Here is a 20221-nt window from a genome sequence, read left to right on the forward strand (position 1 = left end):
TGTCCTTTTATCATTTTCACATCAAAACTCCTGCTCAATCAACTGATTTTAGGTGAAAATACTAATGGCACTCTCGGCACACCAATCTTTAAACAGTTTCTGAATTTGTTTAAAAAAAAAGCAAGATCATAAGCACAACACAGCAATCCATTCCCATTAGGTAAGATCATGTAGTTATGAAATAACAACACTAGAGAACAATTATTTAATTTATTTGTTACTTAATTGAAAGAGAAACATTGTATGATGCCTTGGCAGGCAGAGAAGACACTAATAAAATGCGTCGTTCTTCTTTTCCACTAATTCAAAAACGTTGCGCTAATAAGGCCAAGGGTGTTCAGATCAAGTCAGTGTAAGCCATTTCTTTCATCATTTCCACAATCATTATGGAGTGCTAGGCATGAGCGTAAAGCATCCTCAAGATGCTGCAGTGGGCTTATGACAAATTCAGCGTAGGGTGCCATGGTTCAACAAGTCTCAACAAAACCAAAAGGAGTTCAGAGCAAATTGCGCGCTGAGCCCAGATTGGTATGGCTACAATGCATTCGCTCTCTTAACCTACATTTTCTTATTCGCTTTGGTGAAAAGAACGACGTCACTAAATGTAATGGAGTAGCAAATAAAAATGTTCAGTTAGTCAATTATTAAGTTACTTAAGTACATCTACTTTGTGACTGCCCACCACTGGTTGTACAACACATCCTCTGTACTTCTGTACTTTGCCCGAGTGCAGGTAGGTTTGACACTCCATATGCTGCATAAGACCGTGCACCTGTCCGCGATCATGTTATCGTTTTTACCCCGGGCACGGCTGATGTAATGCAATCTACAAATAACTTTTTACGCTGTTCCTCTGGAGAGAACAATGGCTGTTATCGCACGCTGCGGTTCTGAAAACCAGTGTTCACCGAAGGCTCTCATCAGCATCATCTCCCAACTAGAACCGGCATTTTGTCACTTGTGTAACCAAACCATTGTAAACGTTAGTCACTTTCTGTGGGCAAAGTGACGATGAAGGAGGAGGTGTGCCTCAAAGTGTGCACTTTCTTTTTCCTGTTCATTTTACTTCTTTCTCTCTCTCTCTCTCTCTCTCTCTCTCTCTTACTTGCTTGTCCCCTCTCTATGTGTCTCTCTGTCTCTCTCTCTCGGAGAAAAAGCTGTTCTGACTAGCAGAAGGAATGCTGAGTTTCACACGCGGGGCTGCCTTCGGCCGACACTGTACGCATTGAGGCCCCGGACCGCTCCTGCCGGGGCCCAGGCTTCCCACAGATAGGGTTTCCCCCCGTTGTCCGCGCAGGGCCGCTAAAAGCTAATTTGGACACTTATCCCGATCCCATCTGCAACGCTCGAGTGGCCAAAAACTGACCCCCTTACACAGATCTGCATCTGCAATCTGAGAGCGTAAATCTTATCTCGGGGGCAGAGCCGGCAAGATTCGCCCGTTTCCAGACTCATTTTCAGCTCTCCCCCTCTCTCTCTCTCTCTCTCTCTCTCTCCCTCTCTCTCTCTTACTCACTCTCTCTCCCTTTATCTCTGTCTTGCTCACTCTCTCTCTGCATTGCCGTTTGAAAGAGAGGGGAAATATGAAAGAGTGTCATTGAGAGGGAAAGAAGGAGCAGAAAAAAAAGAGGGAGATCTAGGGGGAAAATAGAGTTAGTTCGTTTGCATGAGAATGCCGGCAGATTGGCTTTCTCTCGTGCGGCCGAGCCGACTGCCAGCACTGGCCATTCTGATGGATCCCTCGCCCATCTACACCAACAGAAAGGTCAGAATGGAGACGGAAGCATCATTTGATAGAATTTTCTTTTCTTTCCGTCCCCCTTCCTTCCCAATACCCATTTTTTCCATTATTCATGACTTCCCTCCCTTTCTCTCTCTCTCTCTCTATCTGTCTTTCTATCCACGATATGCCTTAGCCAACAATGGGCGTTGCCATGACACCTCAGGATTCAGAAAACGTTTTTCTATTTCCGGCGAAGCTGCGTTTTATCGATTTTAACGTGGCGGTTGACAGTGCTTGACATATCACAACGTATATTAAAGTAAACTTTTATATTTTATATCGGTTATATATTATGTAGTACATCCATGCTGTGGGCAGAGTTGTAAACATTTAGAAAGAAATTCGGAAGTAGTTAACGTACTGAGAATGCACAAACCTATAACGTAAACAGAATGAACGGAAGATGAAAACCGGCCAGATTTCCGGTTAAAGGAATAAGGTGGATATCTCTCTTTCTCTGTTTCGCTCACTAGCCCTCGGTCTGCCCTGCTGTGTCTCTGACTGGTTGTGTGCTTTAGGCCAGTCAGGCAGAGAAGCTCTCGGTCTGCCTCGACCACTGCGCCAGACTGGACGTGGCTGTGGGCAGTCCGGCCGAGGCGACTCCTCCGAGGATCCCTCCGTCTCGTATCACCACAAGCTCAAGACCTTACAGGCGCCCAGACACACGCACACACACACACACACATAGCTAGCACGCACAGCTAACACGCACACACACACACACACACACACACACACACACACAGTCACTATCCAACCACGTCGGAAGTTGTTAAAACCGCCCCCACGTTATCAATTAGTGCAATTTAGTGGAGGGTTCACGGGGGAATCTGAATTTCAGTGACACAGCTCGCCTCGACGCCTGAGGCGGTTGTTCGCCTGCCCCCTTCTCTCTCTCTCCCTCTCCCTCCAGCCCCTCGCGCCGTGATTGACGGGCCGCTCGGGGTGCTCTGATTGGCAGCGGCCTAATCCGCGGGTGATTGGGAGATAATGGCTCCGAACGACCGGCCGACCGGCCAAGAGTGAGACGTCTGATGGACACTAATTAGCCCCAGTCTAATCAGGCCCGTCACTGGGGATCTTGTCAGGTTATTGATTACCCCGTGAACCGGGCACACCAGGATGCTCTTTTAAACCGCTAACGGGCGATCAATTAGCGTGTCTAGAGAGGAGAGAGAACGGGCTGCAGAGTTTATGTCCACTCTGTGTTTGTTTATGGGTGTCCATTAGTGTTAGATAGCCAATAGTAGTGTAGGAAAACACAAGCAGGAGTAGGGTAGGAGAGACTCACTGTATTTCTCTATCATCAGTATCACAGGAATTATGTGATGGCACATAAAACCAGTAAAACAATTTTGTTGCTTTCATTTCAGCTGTCTCACACACTTTGAATACTCTTCTTTTATCGAATTGAGCTTTTCATCTCATTTCAGCAAGTGCTCAGTCACAGCACAATACAATACAACAGGAGCACTCAGCCTTGATGGAAAAACAGGCTCTGCTTGTAGACTTGGCAATAATACATGAGGTCCTCGTGGTCTATATCAGAATACTACTAAACCCTAACATATCTTCACTGTGTGGACAAAAGGGTAAATGAAACTGGTCACTGGTCCAGGGACTTGATTTGGATTGGAATACAGTAATTTCCTATGCATTAGCCGCATTGTGTATAAGTCACAGGACAGTGTTTCATGCCAGTTAAAAGAAACTTAAAAAACATATTTATACCATATTAACTGCCCCCTGTATTAACCCTCTAGCTGATGAAATTTTGTAAATGAAGCTGCGGCTAACAGTTGGGAAATTACAGTAGCAACCATGTTATTTGCCGTTTTCTGGTGTTGTTTGGTGTTTTCTGTGGTTGTGTGGTGTCGTCTGGTGTGGCGTCGGAGCTGATGTTGGTGTTGTGTTCTGCCCCCTGTAGCATTGGGCTGATAATGAGGCGTGTGTTTGTGATGAGGACGGTGGGCATGATCTTCCAGAGCTCCCTGCTGACCATACTGGAGCCATCGCCACTCATGAAAGGTAAGGCGGCATGTGACTCACAAAGACACACACACACACACACACACACACACACACACACAGACCGAGTTTCAAGTTTCAAGCTGTTTGTTTTTAGATGAAAATGTTTGAAGGTGTTTTCATCCTTTCGTTCTTGTAGCCATGCTAATAGCATAACTTATTTAAAAGCCCAGCTAGAGAGAGTATCCTGCGCCTAGCCTTTCACCAGATAATGAAATATGGACCGCAATTCTGTCAGCCTTTGATGTAGTGGGTGTATGTATGTTTCCATGTGTGTCCCAACTCTTTTGCATATGCAGCCCATGCAGTGCCATACTGTGTGTTAACGGTATCGTAAAACACAGTTGGGGAAACTGAGATTTCTCAGACGTTAGTGACTGTATGTTTTTAAATGTACACCCTTTTTCCTGTGCCTGTCAGTGGTGAGCTAGTGCATCCATATCTTCCACCAGCATCCTCAGTGGCTGCCCACGAGGGTGCGGAAGACGCCGCCGCATTCAAGCGCCGTCTTGCGTAGTCGTCGACAGTTGGGTTGGATGGCGCAGACACGTGTGATTTGCCGGTGGTCCGGCCCCAGCGTGCTATTCTCACCGTCGGGAGGCTGTTTGATAAAGCGCGCGGCTCCTGCTGCTGCCTCGGCTCTCCCGCCGCCCCGCTCCTGAGATGTTTATTTGATGGAAATAAAGGGATGGAAATCGGGAGGAACTCATGCAATTTTAGCTACTGTACTTTTGTTCTCTTTTTTTTTTTTTTTTTTGGATCTTTCACCCACCGAGGTTGATCGTTGTCTTCTGTCATGGTGTTGTGTGTGTGTGTGTGTGTGTGTGTGTGTGTGTGTGTGTGTGTGTGGCCAACCCCCACCCCATTTCTTTCCCCCCTAAACCCCCTGGTTGCACCACGCTTCCATCCTCCCCATAAGAAGGCGAGGTTCTGCCGAGATGGTTCAATATTGCATGAGACACCAGCCTCAGCAGCGGGGAGACGTTTGCGCTGTCTGTGGTTCTTGGATAAGTAATGGAGAAGTCTTGTTAGGCAGAACTAAACATTTCCAGTGAATTATTCAGCGCGGCTCGATGCGGAAGGCGCACCACCGCGTCATCTCAGCCGTGTGGTTGGGTGGGGTGGGGTGGGGTGGGGTGGGGTGGGGTTGGGTTGGGTGGGGTTGGTGTTTGGGGGGCTGACGCAGAGACATGCAGAACAGGGCAACTAAAGCAATGAGCTCTTGGCCCCCTCAATTCATATATGGGTGGGAGGTTGGAGTTTTGGGGGGTGGGGGTCTGTTGGTCCATAGCATTGATGGCAAAGTTCCTGCCCTCTAACCCCAGCCAAAGGCCCAGCTTGGCGGTCCCACATGCCTTGGCTGTCTCTCTCTCTCTCTCTCTCTCTCTCTCTCTCTCTCTCTCTCTCTCTCTCTCTCTCTCTCTCTCTCTCTCTCTCTCTTTCTCTTTCTCTCTCCCTCTCTCTCCCTCTCTCTCCCTCTCTCTCTCGTTCTTAGCCAGAGCTGGTGCAGTCTGGCCTGGCTGCCAGAGGAGCTCACCTCAGGTCAGGCCCAGGATGCGGCTGAGCGCTCGTGTCGATGCTAGCGCTACGGCGGCTCAGATGTACTTAGCGCTCAAGAGAAGCCGCTCATTATTTCACAGCATGTCTGTCTGCTGCTAACCAGCTGTGGATGCAAGCAGAAAAGCACTATCTTTTTTAAAAAAGAAAAAAAAAACTGATACATCTTTTTAAAAAAAAAAAAAAAAAAGATCACATCTAAGGTCAGGGGCTTGTCTGGGTCTTTTTTTTAAATTTTATTTACATGCTGCGAGGATTTTGTTTTCACAGGAAAAGTAATTGCGTAGCCATCAGTGTGTTGTTGAGTACAGATGGTACGGGTTGAGAATGCTCCTTTCATTCCCGCACATCGGGACTCCCGAAGCATCGGGAAAACTGCAACCGCAAGGGGGCAACATAGACCGCCCGAGTTTTCGAATGTTTACAGCCTACCTCACAGCTCTCTCACTCGACGTAGCTATAACTCGGTCAGTCCAGCAGAGATGCCAGAGCAACGTTTTGGGCAACGGAGAGGGAGAGAAATGCTCCGCATATCCGTCTCATTTAATCATTAAAATGAAAGTGATTGGCGAAATTAATCAAACGACGTTTCAATAAACCATTGTTGAAATGAATGAAAATGGTTTTAGAAACCTATAGGCCTATCAGAAGGACTATTTCCTTCAATTCAACCTGAAATAGGCTACTCGAAAGGCAACCTTAGATTAATTCATGAATTCATTACGGTTACAAGACCGCATTTCCGTGAATAGGCTATTATTGTCAACGTCAAGGCGAAGACGAAAGAGATGGACAAGATGGACATTTTGGCAACATTTACATGCTAGGAATACTTAGAAATGTGTAAGCTATTTTAAAACGGAGGCTTGTTCATTTTAACCGGCGACGTTTCAAGTACATTTCGCGAATAAAGCCTATTGAAGTTCACATCCAGCTGTGGCGCAAGTGGTTGATGCATAGGCATCGTATGCCAGCGACCGGGGTTCGAAACCTAGTCGAAGAACCTCTCCGGAACCCATCAAAAGAAAATGCATCGATTTATTAAAAGAAACGAAAAACTTCCTGTTTTGAGATTCTTTTTATGTTTGCGATGTCTGCTGAAAAGAAAAGTTAATATGTTAATTCGTGGTTCAGCGCGCACTCACACACATTTTTACATTGACATAGTTTCGGGCTCAAGTGTCGTGTCGTGCTCAGTGCCGCATATAGGCTATAACAGGGGTCTTCAACCTTTTTCAGCCCAAGGACCCCTTGGCTGTGAGAGAGACTGAGCACGGACCCCCACACCTGGCACACCTCAAATCATGCCTATCATTTGAACCGTCAGTCATTAGTGACATGCATACACGTAGGCCTACGCGCACGCACACACACGAACGCACACATTATAAACATAAGTTATTATTACTGTAACAGGGGGGTAACTGCTTTATACAACTCGTTTCTGATAATTCTTTACATAGTGTTGCATAAACTCGCCCTATAATAGAATGAATGTCACAAGGGTCAACTAAGGTGGATATGTAAGGGATAATCAACGACGCGCCGTGCGTTTCTAGGAAAATAATGTAGCCTACGTTTGAAGTGTTAATAAGCTCCCGACGCCGCAGGCATTATTGCAGTGCATTATTTTCTTATAAACGCACGGCGCGGAGTTGATTATCCCGTTTATACCACTGCTACTATAATTTTTGTTTATATTGCCGCTGTCTTAGATACAACGTTGCTGTGTTTACCGTTACATTCACATTGGCGAATTAATATGCAAGTGTCAGAAGCTCCGCTTTAACCCTCTCTGGTGGTATAAATTCAGCTAAATTCAGGCAAAGCTTCATTTGCTCAACCTGATACAGACAGAGCCTCTTCATCTTGTGTAAATATAACTTGTCTTACACAAGGAAACACAAACACACACGATTATCGTTATCGTTTCATTTTGATGGTATGACGCGGAGAACGTTGGATTAATGAATTCACGCAGAACGCCTTGACGTGCAAAGACCGCATACTCTCATTTTAAAAAAAACCCAAAACAAAGCAAAACATCACACAGAACAAATAGGCTACCCCGCAAAGTTCAGGGTCCATCAGTCCCGACATTAAGCAAACGAATCAAACAGTCGAATGGTCAGATGCCGCTGAAAACGAAGCTATTTAACTAAAACGCACGGGGGGGGAAGTGTTCCATTGGGTAACACAATGTTACAGGGATCACATTATCACAAGCATGATTCATGGGTAGCCTACAATGTGTTATTTAAAAACGAATATGAAGCGATTTTCATTGAACATTATGTTAACTTTGAAATGTTATTTTTTGGAAGAGAAAAAAATGCTTCAGACGAAATATTTTCGCGGACCCCCTGCAGTAGGCTACCTCCGCGGACCCCCTAGGGGTCGCGGACCCCCGGTTGAAGACCCATGGGCTATAATGTAGTGACCTGGTTAGACGAGTGTGGGGGAGGGGGAATGATCGCACAAGACAATAATGCTCTTCATGAAATGGATCTCACAGGCGGCTGTCTGTTTTTAAATGTAGCCTACTACACCACTTGCGAAATCGGACGTGGCACATAGCCTAATTATTAGGCTACTGGATAGCAAATCCATAGACTTTGTTCATCCTATATCCTTAAAATGAAAGTGATGACTGGCGAAATTAATCAAACGACGTTTCAATAAACCATTGTTGAAATGAATGAAAATGGTTTTAGAAACCTATAGGCCTATCAGAAGGAAATAGCCTTCAATTCAACCTGAAATAGGCTACTCGAAAGGCAACCTTAGATTAATTCATGAATTCATTAGGCTACGGTTACAAGACCGCATTTCCGTGAATAGGCTATTATTGTCAACGTCAAGGCGAAGACGAAAGAGATGGACAAGATGGACATTTTGGCAACATTTACATGCTAGGAATACTTAGAAATGTGTAGGCCTAAGCTATTTTAAAACGGAGGCTTGTTCATTTTAACCGGCGACGTTCAAGTAGGCTACGGCGACGTTCAAGTAGCCTACACAAGGGCGTAACTTTGGGTCTAACATTGGGGGGGTTAAACTTGCGGCATATTTTTATCAATTCATTTATTTATTGAATAATTTTCTTGTGCAAAAGGTAACATGCTAATTTGCTGTTCCTTTGTTAGAAATACACCATGATGATTTAGGCTAGGCTACTTAACGTAAATGCAGCTGTTCACTTGACTGTTTGTGCCATAATGTTACAGTAGTTGAATTCAGTGTGCTCACATGGACCGTCTTGTGTGTAGGCCTATGTATAAAGTTCGCGCCTGCACTAGCCCTATGAGCCCTAGGCTGTTTTAAGGGCATTTTCACTACCTCTAGTTAAAAGCATTTATCCTGGTCATTGTAAGTGCCATTCACACATGCTACATATTGTTTTTTTTTTTTTTTTTTTTTTTTTCAGCACAGTCTAGGCTCAGATCTACCACATGTATTAATACTTGCATTGATTTGATTTAGATTTTTAAATAATACAAATTTAAAAAGTATACTATACAAATTCTTACATTTTGACATGTATCTCACCACAGCAAGCTGACAGCTCGACATGACTTGCATGGTTGTGTACTGTAGGCCTGACTGTCCTGAAAATTGCAATATACTGTAAGAACCATGGTGGAGGTATACTTTGGGGCTGAGCAATTTACAGAAATATGTGGTGTGTGCCTTCCAGAAATAAATGGCAATTTTTATTTAGTGATGAGAAATGACTTTTTGACACTTGTTGTGCTCCATATTTGTGACACTAGCTGATCTGACCTGACTTGTTTGCGTGGTAGCACACATGACGCGCACAGATGATGATTATCTATAATATTTTTTACTGCATTGCAATGAACAAAGTAAAGGCAAAAAAGTGTTTATTTGTCAAACACATTTGGATGCAATATGAGTCTTGAATTGGATACCATACAGGAGTTTGCTAGGATCTCAAAACCGTATGAACGTGAGTTGCCATAGAGAAACGGAAATATGATAACGTTGGATTATGAACATAGGCTATTATGCCACACAAAAACATGGGGTAAGTGGAGCTAAATTAAGTTATTATGCTATTTTGCTGTCACTTCGTCTGTTTTATGGCCTAGAAGGTTGTATTTGGTATCTGTGGATAGCTCTAGCTCTCCTCTTTCATCTGACATGCGTGCCATATCTTTCCGATGGCGGGGTCGCGTGTAATTCAAAGTGAATGCAGAGCAATATAGACTGTAAATATGATATACTTTGATTTAACTTCGTGATTTTATTTTAGTTTCATACTTGATCGTGCAGACAAGTGTCGAGTCTTGTTGGAAAGCCCCGGTTCTGCTCTTTCGTGCAATATAGGTCTCATCTCGCTGTGACTAATTATCCCGGAGCAATGTAACAGAGAAGAATTGGTGTGTTTTAAACGCACTTTGCGTCCGTCGGGCTCATAGGGCTAGCCAGCCAACTCCAGTCAACAAATCATCAGCTAATTTAACAGCTAACTTAGCAATAGGGGTATACCTCCATTTGGTCAGGATTTGTCCTATTTTTGGTTGGTGTCAAGTTCAACCAACAATGAAAAAATGCTGTCTGACTGCCTTTCAATGTCTTTTTCATCTTCCCACCTGAGTTGAGAGCTTTCTGCAACCATTCATCCCAGCGACTGCGCAAAATAGTAAACAAACTTTCGGTAGAGAACGCAGGTTGGGTAATACCAAGTAGTCGGTGGGTAGGGGGGTACATTTCAGAATATTTTAAACATGATACTATCTTGCTGGAAAATTAAATGAAAAAAGAAAACGAACAAAAAATATTCATCCAGAATATTTCATATTCAGTGTAATCTGAATTATGTGATGATATTGAGGGGGTTATAATAGCTGGATATGATTTTTGAGGGGGTCATGACCCCTGTAACCCCCCCGCAAATTACGCCTATGAGCCTACATATGCCGAATAAAACCTTTCGAAATTCACATCCAGTTGTGGCGCATGTGGTTGAAGCATAGGTATCGTACGCAAGCGACCGGGGTTCGAAACCCAGTCGAAGAACCTCTCCGGAACCCGTCAAAACAAAATGAATCGATTTATTAAAAGAAACGAAAGATTTCCTGTTTTGAGATTCTTTTTATGTTTGCGATGTCTGCTGAAAAGAAAAGTTAATATGTTAATTCGTGGTTCAGCGCGCACTCACACACATTTTTACATTGACATAGTGTCGGGCTCAAGTGTCGTCCTCAGTGCCGCATAGGCTATAGGCTATAATGTAGTGAACTGGTTAGACGAGTGTGGGGGAGGGGGAATGATCGCACAAGACAATAATGCTCTTCATGAAATGGATCTCACAGGCGGCTGTCTGTTTTTAAATGTAGCCTACTACACCACTTGCGAAATCGGACGTGGCACATAGCCTAATTATTAGGCTACTGGATAGCAAATCCATAGACTTTGTTCATCCTATATCCTTGGCGGAGATAATAATTAGGCATATCAAATTAAAAGCACACTACGACAGGTAGGCTATACTTGTGTGATCACGCAACACAAGAGAGCATTTAGCGATGGGACAGTTGTGAATGAGTGCTTAACACCCTGGAGTCTAAATACCCCCGGGGGATTTGAAAAACTGTTCCAAACACACATCTCAATCTCTGCTTTTATCATATTATAGAGACACCATTAGAAGCCTTTAATCAACTCGTTTTCAAATATATAGCCTATGTTTTAAGAGAATATGGCAATGATAATGTCACTTTCTAAAAACAATAAATTCGTAGGATTTGTCCTCTCACCTGCAGCAGGCCCATTCAAAAGCCCATCCACCTAATTTGCATTTGAAAGAGCCAATCACTAAAGTGACACATTTAGTCTAGCCTACTTTATTAGTTTTTTTTGACCCCTCTAATAAATTGCCTATAGTCCTACTACGATAATGGAGGAAGGGCTGCCTAACTGTTCCCCCTAAGAGTTTTTTCATAAGATAAAATGTTTACTCTATTTAAGTTTAGGATTTGGTAGACAAGACAACCTCGGAAAAGTTCTTCAGATAAACAATGTTTTATTGAATTAAAGGAAAGAAAATGTATCGCCAGGGTTTCGGGGCTTGCGAAGGCATTCGTTGATCTTATCGATGCAGTCCTTGCGGCCACTTCTCCCCATCGTAGGAAACTTTCTGCTTAGTGTTGACAAAGGTCTTGACGTTGTGTGGCAGTGCTTGCTTGCCCTTCGATCCATCCCAGTTGGTGGTTTTGCACCAGGCTCTAGTGCTCCTTTGTGGTGATGGCTCTGAAGAGCAGGCATCCGTATCTACCAGTGATGCGCGGGCTGATCCAAATCGAGCGGGCGACCGCGGTCACCCGCGGTTATGGGTCAAGAACAAATATTTTTAATGATATGCGGGTCATGTTTGGTCGGGTCGGTAAAAAAAATAAATTGTCATTTATATAGTACATAATTGTCTTTAGAAGAAAAAGACATAAGTTGCAGCATTCCCACTGAAACGCGATTCTATCCCCCACATTTTGTCACGAACATGTAGAAATGCACTTGTTGTTTCTGCGTAGACAGACCCTCGGCTACACTTGACATGCAGTTGTGTTCTGTTCTCAGAGCATATGCTTTCTCTGTCTATGATCTGCAGCTTTTATCTCGAACTGCTGGCCTCTACAGAAAGTGGCAGAATCGTCTACTGAGCAGCGAAGTTGCCGATGCAATGCGTGTTTCTCAAGTCTGATAATTTCCAGCAAGATCGAATGGTATTATGGAAAGAAAAATAAACTAAAAGTTTCCCAAATCAGGAAATATTTCTTAATTTAATGTCATCAAGGCATATAGCCTACAATTGGTATGAGCATGCAATATGTGCGTCCTTGCGCAACTTATAGGCCTAGTGGCTCGTTGGGAAGCCCCACGTCTGCTCTTCCCCACGTCGTGCAATAAAGGTTTCATCTCGCTGCAATTTATAATCGCGGAGCAATGGACTTTTGGTCCATTGATGAAGACGTTAATAAAGAGTTTCTTAATAATATTCTATGCCTGCATTTCATGCTTGGGAGAGCTTCAAGACATTCATGTGAGGAACGGCTGAAACAGAATTTGTATAGGAAAATCCTAGGCTAATTATGTTCAATGTTGAGTCAAACAGCCACATTTTTGGATGAATGCTGACACGGAACAAAAAAAAGGTAGACTAAATGCATGTTTCCCAAATTCTGAGCAATTATAGGCTATATATAATTAGGCAATATAGGCTATATTATTGTTTTACATGCATATGAGATACCAATTTTGCATAGCTCAATGACGCTACGACTAAGTTAGACTAGGCTACTTTTTACAATAAGCGGGTCGGGAAGCGGGTCGGGTCCTGTATTTCAATATTTTTTTTTTGCGGTCCGAGTTGCGGTCGGGTTAGTTGTAAACGGCGGGGCGGGGCGGGGCGTTCAGACACGTACCCGCGCATCACTGGTATCTACCAACGTTGCCGCGACTCTGTTGGTGAATTCGAGCATGTTGTTCTAATCTGGGCCAACAGCAAGCAAAGTCACGTCATCGTGCTGAGAAGGAACTTGAATGCTGTTGTCGAATGTGGCAGAGAATACAGAAGAAGACTTTAACTATTACTTATATATTCTTATGACGAAACGCGAAGAAAAAATACGAGGACTGACCATCTCGCCTCTCCGCGTTTCCCCCAATAGGCCTACCATGGCGACAAAGAAATAAATATGATTTGACATTTTAATGTTTGTAGCACCAGTTTACCCAGTGTGTGTGCATTGAGTAGTTCCTTAAAATACGGAACAAAGAGCGTCCCGTGGGCTATCTGTTCAATACAGAAGAAGACTTTAACTATTACTTATATATTTCTTATAACGAAACGCGAAGAAAAAATACGAGGACTGACCATCTCGCCTCTCCGCGTTTCCCCCAATATCATGGCGACAAAGAGAAATACATATGATTTGACATTTTAATGTTTGTAGCGCGCCAGTTTACCCAGTGTGTGTGCATTGAGTAGTTCCTTAAAATACGGAACAAAGAGCGTCCCGTAGGCTATCTGTTTAATACAGAAGAAGACTTTAACTATTACTTATATATTTCTTATAACGAAACGCGAAGAAAAAATACGAGGACTGACCATCTCGCCTCTCCGCGTTTCCCCCAATATCATGGCGACAAAGAGAAATAAATATGATTTGACATTTTAATGTTTGTAGCGCGCCAGTTTACCCAGTGTGTGTGAATTGAGCAGTTCCTTAAAATACGGAACAAAGAGCGTCCCGTAGGCTATCTGTTTAATACAGAAGAAGACTTTAACTATTACTTATATATTTCTTATAACGAAACGCGAAGAACAAATACGAGGACTGACCATCTCGCCTCTCCGCGTTTCCCCCAATATCATGGCGACAAAGAGAAATAAATATGATTTGACATTTTAATGTTTGTAGCGCGCCAGTTTACCCAGTGTGTGTGCATTGAGTAGTTCCTTAAAATAGACTACGGAACAAAGAGCGTCCCGTAGGCTATCTGTTTAATACGGAAGAAGACTTTAACTATTACTTATATATTTCTTATAACGCTGGCTGTAGGCGATTTCTATAACCATTTTCATTCATTTCAACAATGGTTCATTGAAGTGTCGTTTGAATAATTTCGCCAGTCATCACCTTCATTTTAATGATTCAGTGAGATTAAGGAGTCGACTATTGACGGATATGCGGTCTTCATCATTAAATGCAGTTGAAACTTTCTGCCACCTGGTGGTTGTTTGGGTACATTGCCTTAGCCTCGAAAAAAATCGGCTTGACGCACTGCGGGATCTCTTCGGGAGTCCCGCGGGAGAAGGTGCATTCTCAACCCGTACCCACTGTATGCTGATGATGTTGTTTTCTACTGACTGACTGGTGGCGGGTTGTGGTGGCTGTCGCTGCAGGCATGTCGGTGTTGAGTATGAGCGCGCAGCATTTCCTGGGGGGCCTCATCACCACCCTCACCTTCACCGTCATGATGCACTGCACTCAGCGCGCCGAGGAGAGCATCCAGGTACCCTGCACACACACACACACGCACACAAACACACACGCACACACACACATGCGCACACACACACACACACACACACACACACACACACACACACACACACACAGAGACACACGCACATTTGCAGAGATACACATGATGAATTGCACATTATGCAACAAGGACAGCGTCCAGGTATGTAGCAGCAGTTACTGCTGACAAAGCGTACGTACGTACATGCACACACACACACATAACCATACATTCAGTACACATACACATACATGTACACATGCACATAAGCTCATACTTGTGTCCATACATAGAAACGCCTACTCTTACTCTATTCCTTTCAAATAAGACATTTGCTCCACACTATTATCCATCTGGTGTACAGCAGATTTTCAGAGGTAACAGGTAAGTGATGAGGTGTGCTGGGTTGTTGTCTACATGTGAATCATGTGAATCTGAGCCTTCTCAGGCACAGGTGGTGTAATGTTAATGTTACGCAATGTTCCGAAGGCAAAACAAAGTGTGTTTGTGAGAGATCCCCTTCCCCACCACAACCACCACCACCTCCACCACCACCTCCACCACCTTATCCTGTGGTGTCAATTCAGTCATCAACTCAGTCATCATTTCTGTCACTCTCTTTCTTTCTTTCCTTCCTCCTCTCTCTCTCTCTCTCTCCTACTCTGTCAATCAGTGCAGCCTTGCAATGACACCTTGCCCAAATCACGTACAATAACTCAATAGTAGCAACACAGGCCCATCCAGCTCACGTCAGCCCCACTGGCATTGAAGTCAAGATGCACGTGATATGCGGTGAAGATATGCAGTGCTTTGTTTATATGCAGCCTTCAAAAAAAGGTAAAAAAATGCAAATCCAGACCTTCTATGGCATTATGTAATGCTTTTGAAATAGACACTCCCCGGCTTAAGAAAGGGTGAGCATTAATCAGCTGGCCCTGTAGGGCCTCCGCCCCTCTATCTGTCTCTGCTCTCTACTCTCTCCGGGATTAGATCACATCCTTTGCTCGCAGGTTGAACACACAGGTTGACAGGACTGCATAGCATCAGTCAGCTGTGACTTTGTTTGACCTGATCAAGGATCAAGTGAACTTCAGTTCTCTGACACCCTCTCCCTCCCCCCACACTCTATCTCTCTCTTCCCTCTTTCTTTCCCTCACTTTCTTTCTCTCTCTCTCTATCTCTCTCTCTCTCTCAAGCACACAATTCAGTCTCTCCGTTCTCTCCATCTCTCATGCCTTCTTTCACTCTTCTCTATTTCTCTCCCTCCCTGTCATTCTTTCACTCTTTTTCTCCCCACTTCTTTCCTTCTTTTTTTTGTTGTTGCTCGTCTTTGACAACTTCTTTTGTCCCATTTTAACTGGGGCATCACTGCCTGGAGGTGCTCATTCGTCGTTTCTCAACATCACTCAATCAGCTATAAAGGTGATGAATTATTATCACTTAAAATAAAATAGAAAAAAAAAAACACACACTCTGAGGATACAGCCAGCTCCTTGGTGTGCACGCTATTTTTAAAAACCCGAAACGACAGAGGAATAATCATAATAACTATTAGCAAAAGAGATGACGACGAGAACCCTAGGGTCTCCTTTTTTAAAATGACATACATAGTGTCGCTGCAAGCCTGTGTGTGTGTGTGTGTGTGCGTGCGTGCGTGCGTGTGCATGTGTGTGTGTATGTGTGTGTGTTTTTAAGGTCATATCGAATGACAGTGAGACCGATACCCTGAGTGTTTGGTAAGGGCCCAGGAGGGAGAAACAGTATACATTAAACAAGTTTGCTGGAATAAAAGTACTTCACTTAACTCCAGTCACATGCTCGCCATAGACCCAGATTGAGTTCCCACCCCCTCGCCCCCCTCCCTGCAGCCCTGCTCCTTGCCGTAAGAACACAGGGTGGTGGGTTAATGTCTCAGGAACCCTCCTCGTACAGCCTGCCCACTGTAAAACATGGTGTAAGCTGCACATTTGGGGGATAGGCTGGGGGTGGGTGAAGGCGGGTGGGCGGATGGGGGGGGAATAAAAGGCCCTCGCTGCCTATTCATCCAAAGAGATCCCACAAAGTACCCCGCTAACAATGTGCTATAGCGCAGTGAGGGAGGGGGGGGAAAAAGGCAAAATTCTAATAGGCCACTACCCACTACCTGGAGTCTTGTTCTTAACGCAACTATTTTGGAAAATGTATCGCATTACGGACCCTTTTAGTATGCTTCCCCTACCCCTTCCACAATACAGAGGGCGCGCAGATGAAAATCGTGGATTCCAGGTATTTGGCTGTAATCTGGACACCCTGGGAAATGCGCCACTCTGTATGTCCACTTTATAAAGCAATGCTTTTTTCAGCGTTATCGAAATGGCGCGCTGAGGGAGGCTTCCAGGCCCGGGCCCTGTAAATGCGGCTCCCTTTATCTGGGCTCGCTCTCCTGCGCCTCGGCCGCGGGGCTCCCCGGCCCGCCATTAACCCATTACTGGCGCTGAGTGGCGGCGACGGACGTGTCAGCGTGACCCGGGGGTCCGCTCGAGATGGCTGGAGATTTTCAGAATTAGCCTCCCGTCCCTCCCCCCCTCCGTCCCTCCCCCTCCCCCCTCCCCCTCGCTGAGAAGAGTCAGGCCCTGGTTTTAAGGTGTGGTGTGAAGGATAATTGCTCTTTTCCGTCGTGAATATAAGACAACAGCATGCTGCCTCAATGTAAACAAGTGTTGTGTTTTGTTAGTGTTTTGTTAGTTGAGATTAGTATGCTCAAGTCAAAAGGGTCAGGATAAGTACCCTGCCTTGGCAGGCAGTAGATTTAACATTAATATTGATATAATGTTGTAAATGAAAATCATAACCTGTTTGACTCATCTTGCTTGGCTGACATAAAAATGTGGAATAAAGTCCTGTCATTATGTTGTTGTTTTTTTTGTTCTCTTTCTTTACCCCTTTTCTCCTCCTCTACCTCCTCTTCCTCCCCTCTAAATCCCATGCTTCTCTACCCCCCCCCCCCCCCCCCCCACACACACACACTCGTCCCCTGTAGGCCACCCACTACAGTTTCCTGGCCACGCTGGAGGTGCTGGGGAAGTTGAGCTTCAGTGCTCTGGCGGGAGGCCTGGTGGACTCGGTGGGCTTCGCCATCGCCTACCTGCTCTTCTTCACGCTGTCCGCCATCTCGGCCCTCCACGTGTGGAAGGCCACGCTCACGGGACCCCTCAAGGAGCCCGTGAACACCACCAGCCACGCCGAGAAGTGAAAAAAAGACACAACTGGACTCGCTTGGTGCCCATACTGTGTGTGTGTGTGTGTCTGTGTGTGTGTGCTTGGTTTCATGTGTGTGTGTGTGTGTTCATCTGTGTGTGTGTGTGTGTGTGCCATGGGGGTGTATGTGGTTGGTTGTATGTGCTTTGTGTGTTTGAAGGGGCTTGTGATCCAAAACAAAAACAGCCAGCACAGCCTTCTGAAAACACAGCATTCCGCAATTGCAGTTAACCAGCATTTAGCCACAGAAGCAACTCAGGAAGTACGTTTCTGAGAAAAGGGAAAAAAGAACCAAAATCAATCAGTCGATTTGCATCTGCGCTGTTGGTCGCGACCTGACAAAACTCAAGGCAACGCTCACCTTTGACCTCTTACTACCTCGCAGTAGTGCTTCATCTCATAGTTAGAGCAGATAGGCTGCATGAGCGGTAGGTTGGCTTGTTTACTAACATCTAATGAAATATTAAAGCCGTGCAATATAACCTAAGGTAACGCTATCTGTCAAGCGGACCGTGAAGGTGCTAGGAGACTCGTAGAGTTTGCTCTCAAGAGCAACGAAGCCCTTCTGCTGTGTAACTACAGGTCTACAAAGCATGATGTATATTTCAGTATATTCAGATCACTTGTGTCACAGTGGGGTAAATCACTGTTATCAGAAGGACACACATTATCTTCATATGACTTATCTTCATCAGGCTAGGATAAATCACCAGGGGAAACACAACACATAGTGTAGATTTCCATTCTATTGTTTGATTTTTTGTATTATTTGTAATACATTAAACATTATTATTTCTACACACATTAAAGCACACATATACGTGTAGCACAGTGTACAGATTGTGTACATGGCGTGAAGTTTGCTTGCTAGGAGCTGTATTGCTCATCTAGGACCACTGAATCACTGATGCCTCAGGGTATGGAGTTATATAGGCCTGATGTTTGGTTGCTTTGGGGCCGACAATGGTAAGGTAAGGCAACTAAGCAATAATGCTCCTGCTGAAAGATAGGTGACTTATGTAAGTGTGATTTGTGACAGTGATACTTGAAGATGCTTTCTGTTCTCAGTATACCCCTGAGAACGCCTCAGTAGTCCATTAGTTAGCATTAGCCTCTTAGCATTAGCCTCATAGCGTTCGGTAAGTGTAAGATGTTAGATGTAGTGCCAAGTTTACATATCTATAAAATAGGTGTCATTACTGCTTAGAGGAAATCGACTGTGTAATGTTTTGTTTTTTTAATTTATATTATTTTTATATATTTTTTTTTTAATCTTTTTTATTTCTCTGACCGTGCCAGTTTGTGCTGTCCAGATGTCCCATACAGTATGTTGTTGGTGAGCCTGGTTGTTTAGAGTGTGCTGTGTGCAATGTGTGAGAGTCTGGAGTACTGACTGTGCACTGTGTTGCACTGGAGCTATGCAGATGTCTGATTATCCATCCCGCCTGCCATGTTTGAGTGTCCAGTCACATGATGTAAAATAGAATGTACATGTCTCCCAGGGCTTACGTGTTTATATAAGAAGATCAGGCCACGACACTGAATCTCCATGATTAGGAGCCGTAAATGAGATACCACACACACACACACACACACACACACACACAAATGGCTCAATGTTATGCATCAACCCTCCAGGACTTACAGTCTATCAGCCATGATGGTGATAATTTCACTAATTGCAATTGACATAACAATTGAAACACTCTTATGTTAATTCTGGTCATGACAAAGAATGTCTTCACCTGGGGTGAACTAGAATCAAGAATGAACTGTGCCCTTTTTGTTTTAGCTGTGCAGTACTGTCATTTTGTCGTTCTTGTGTCTTTTCTTCAATGTCAAGTATATGCATATTGGAATTGTGCGAGGTAATCATTAGAGCCACTAATAAAATTAACCAATTACTCTAACAGATATGGACTTGTTAGACATCAACAGCGGGAGCTAATTGTCTCCGTTATTGATGAATTGCAATAATTGTAATCTCAATTCATCATCTGTATGACAAACTCTTTATGTAAAGCACACCCTGTCTCCACTCTGTGTGAAGAGGCATGGCACAAGAATAAAGCTTCTACAGATATTATGGCGTGGACATCTGTTTATTTGTGTGTGTGTGTGTGTGCGTGTGTGTGTGTGTGTGTGTGTGAGAGAGAGAGAGAGTTGGGAGGAATTGAGGGAAGGGGAGAATGGGTGTTCTCTGGGATACTAGAATGTTTAGATGAGAGAGAGAGAGAAAGAGAGAGACTGTGTAAGGGAGACATACATCTCAGAGGATCTGATTTCTTGCCAAAACAGCACATCTGCCCCCAAACTGATCAAGATCAACACACCTTCCCCAAACTGATCTAGATCAACACACCTTCCCCAAACTGATCTAGATCAACACACCTTCCCCAAACTGAGCATGCCACAGACAGAACGCAAATCACCACAGACTGACCTCAAACCAGCCAGATGTTTAAGACCGAGTACCTGAGCGCAGGTTCTAACCCAGTCCCTCTCCCATCTGAGAGAACCTGAGCGCAGGTTCTAACCCTGTCCCACTCCCATCTGAGAGAAGCT

At 44.4% G+C, this 20221-nt stretch overlaps 1 protein-coding gene across 1 annotated transcript in view; it reads left to right on the forward strand.

Annotated features, from left to right (window-relative positions):
- The window catches only part of LOC134088652 (major facilitator superfamily domain-containing protein 3-like), a 31656-nt gene extending 13306 nt beyond the window's left edge, over positions 1-18350 (forward strand). Inside the window, exons 4-6 of the mRNA XM_062542718.1 lie at positions 3711-3811; positions 14298-14407; positions 17439-18350. Of these exons, the coding sequence (XP_062398702.1) occupies positions 3711-3811; positions 14298-14407; positions 17439-17651 (424 nt within the window). The 3' untranslated portion in view covers positions 17652-18350. The remainder of the gene's footprint in view (positions 1-3710; positions 3812-14297; positions 14408-17438) is intronic.
- The last annotated feature ends 1871 nt before the right edge of the window (positions 18351-20221 follow it).

The sequence above is a fragment of the Sardina pilchardus genome, chromosome 8 (assembly GCF_963854185.1).
Source record: "Sardina pilchardus chromosome 8, fSarPil1.1, whole genome shotgun sequence".
In the NCBI taxonomy this organism is placed as follows: domain Eukaryota; kingdom Metazoa; phylum Chordata; class Actinopteri; order Clupeiformes; family Clupeidae; genus Sardina; species Sardina pilchardus.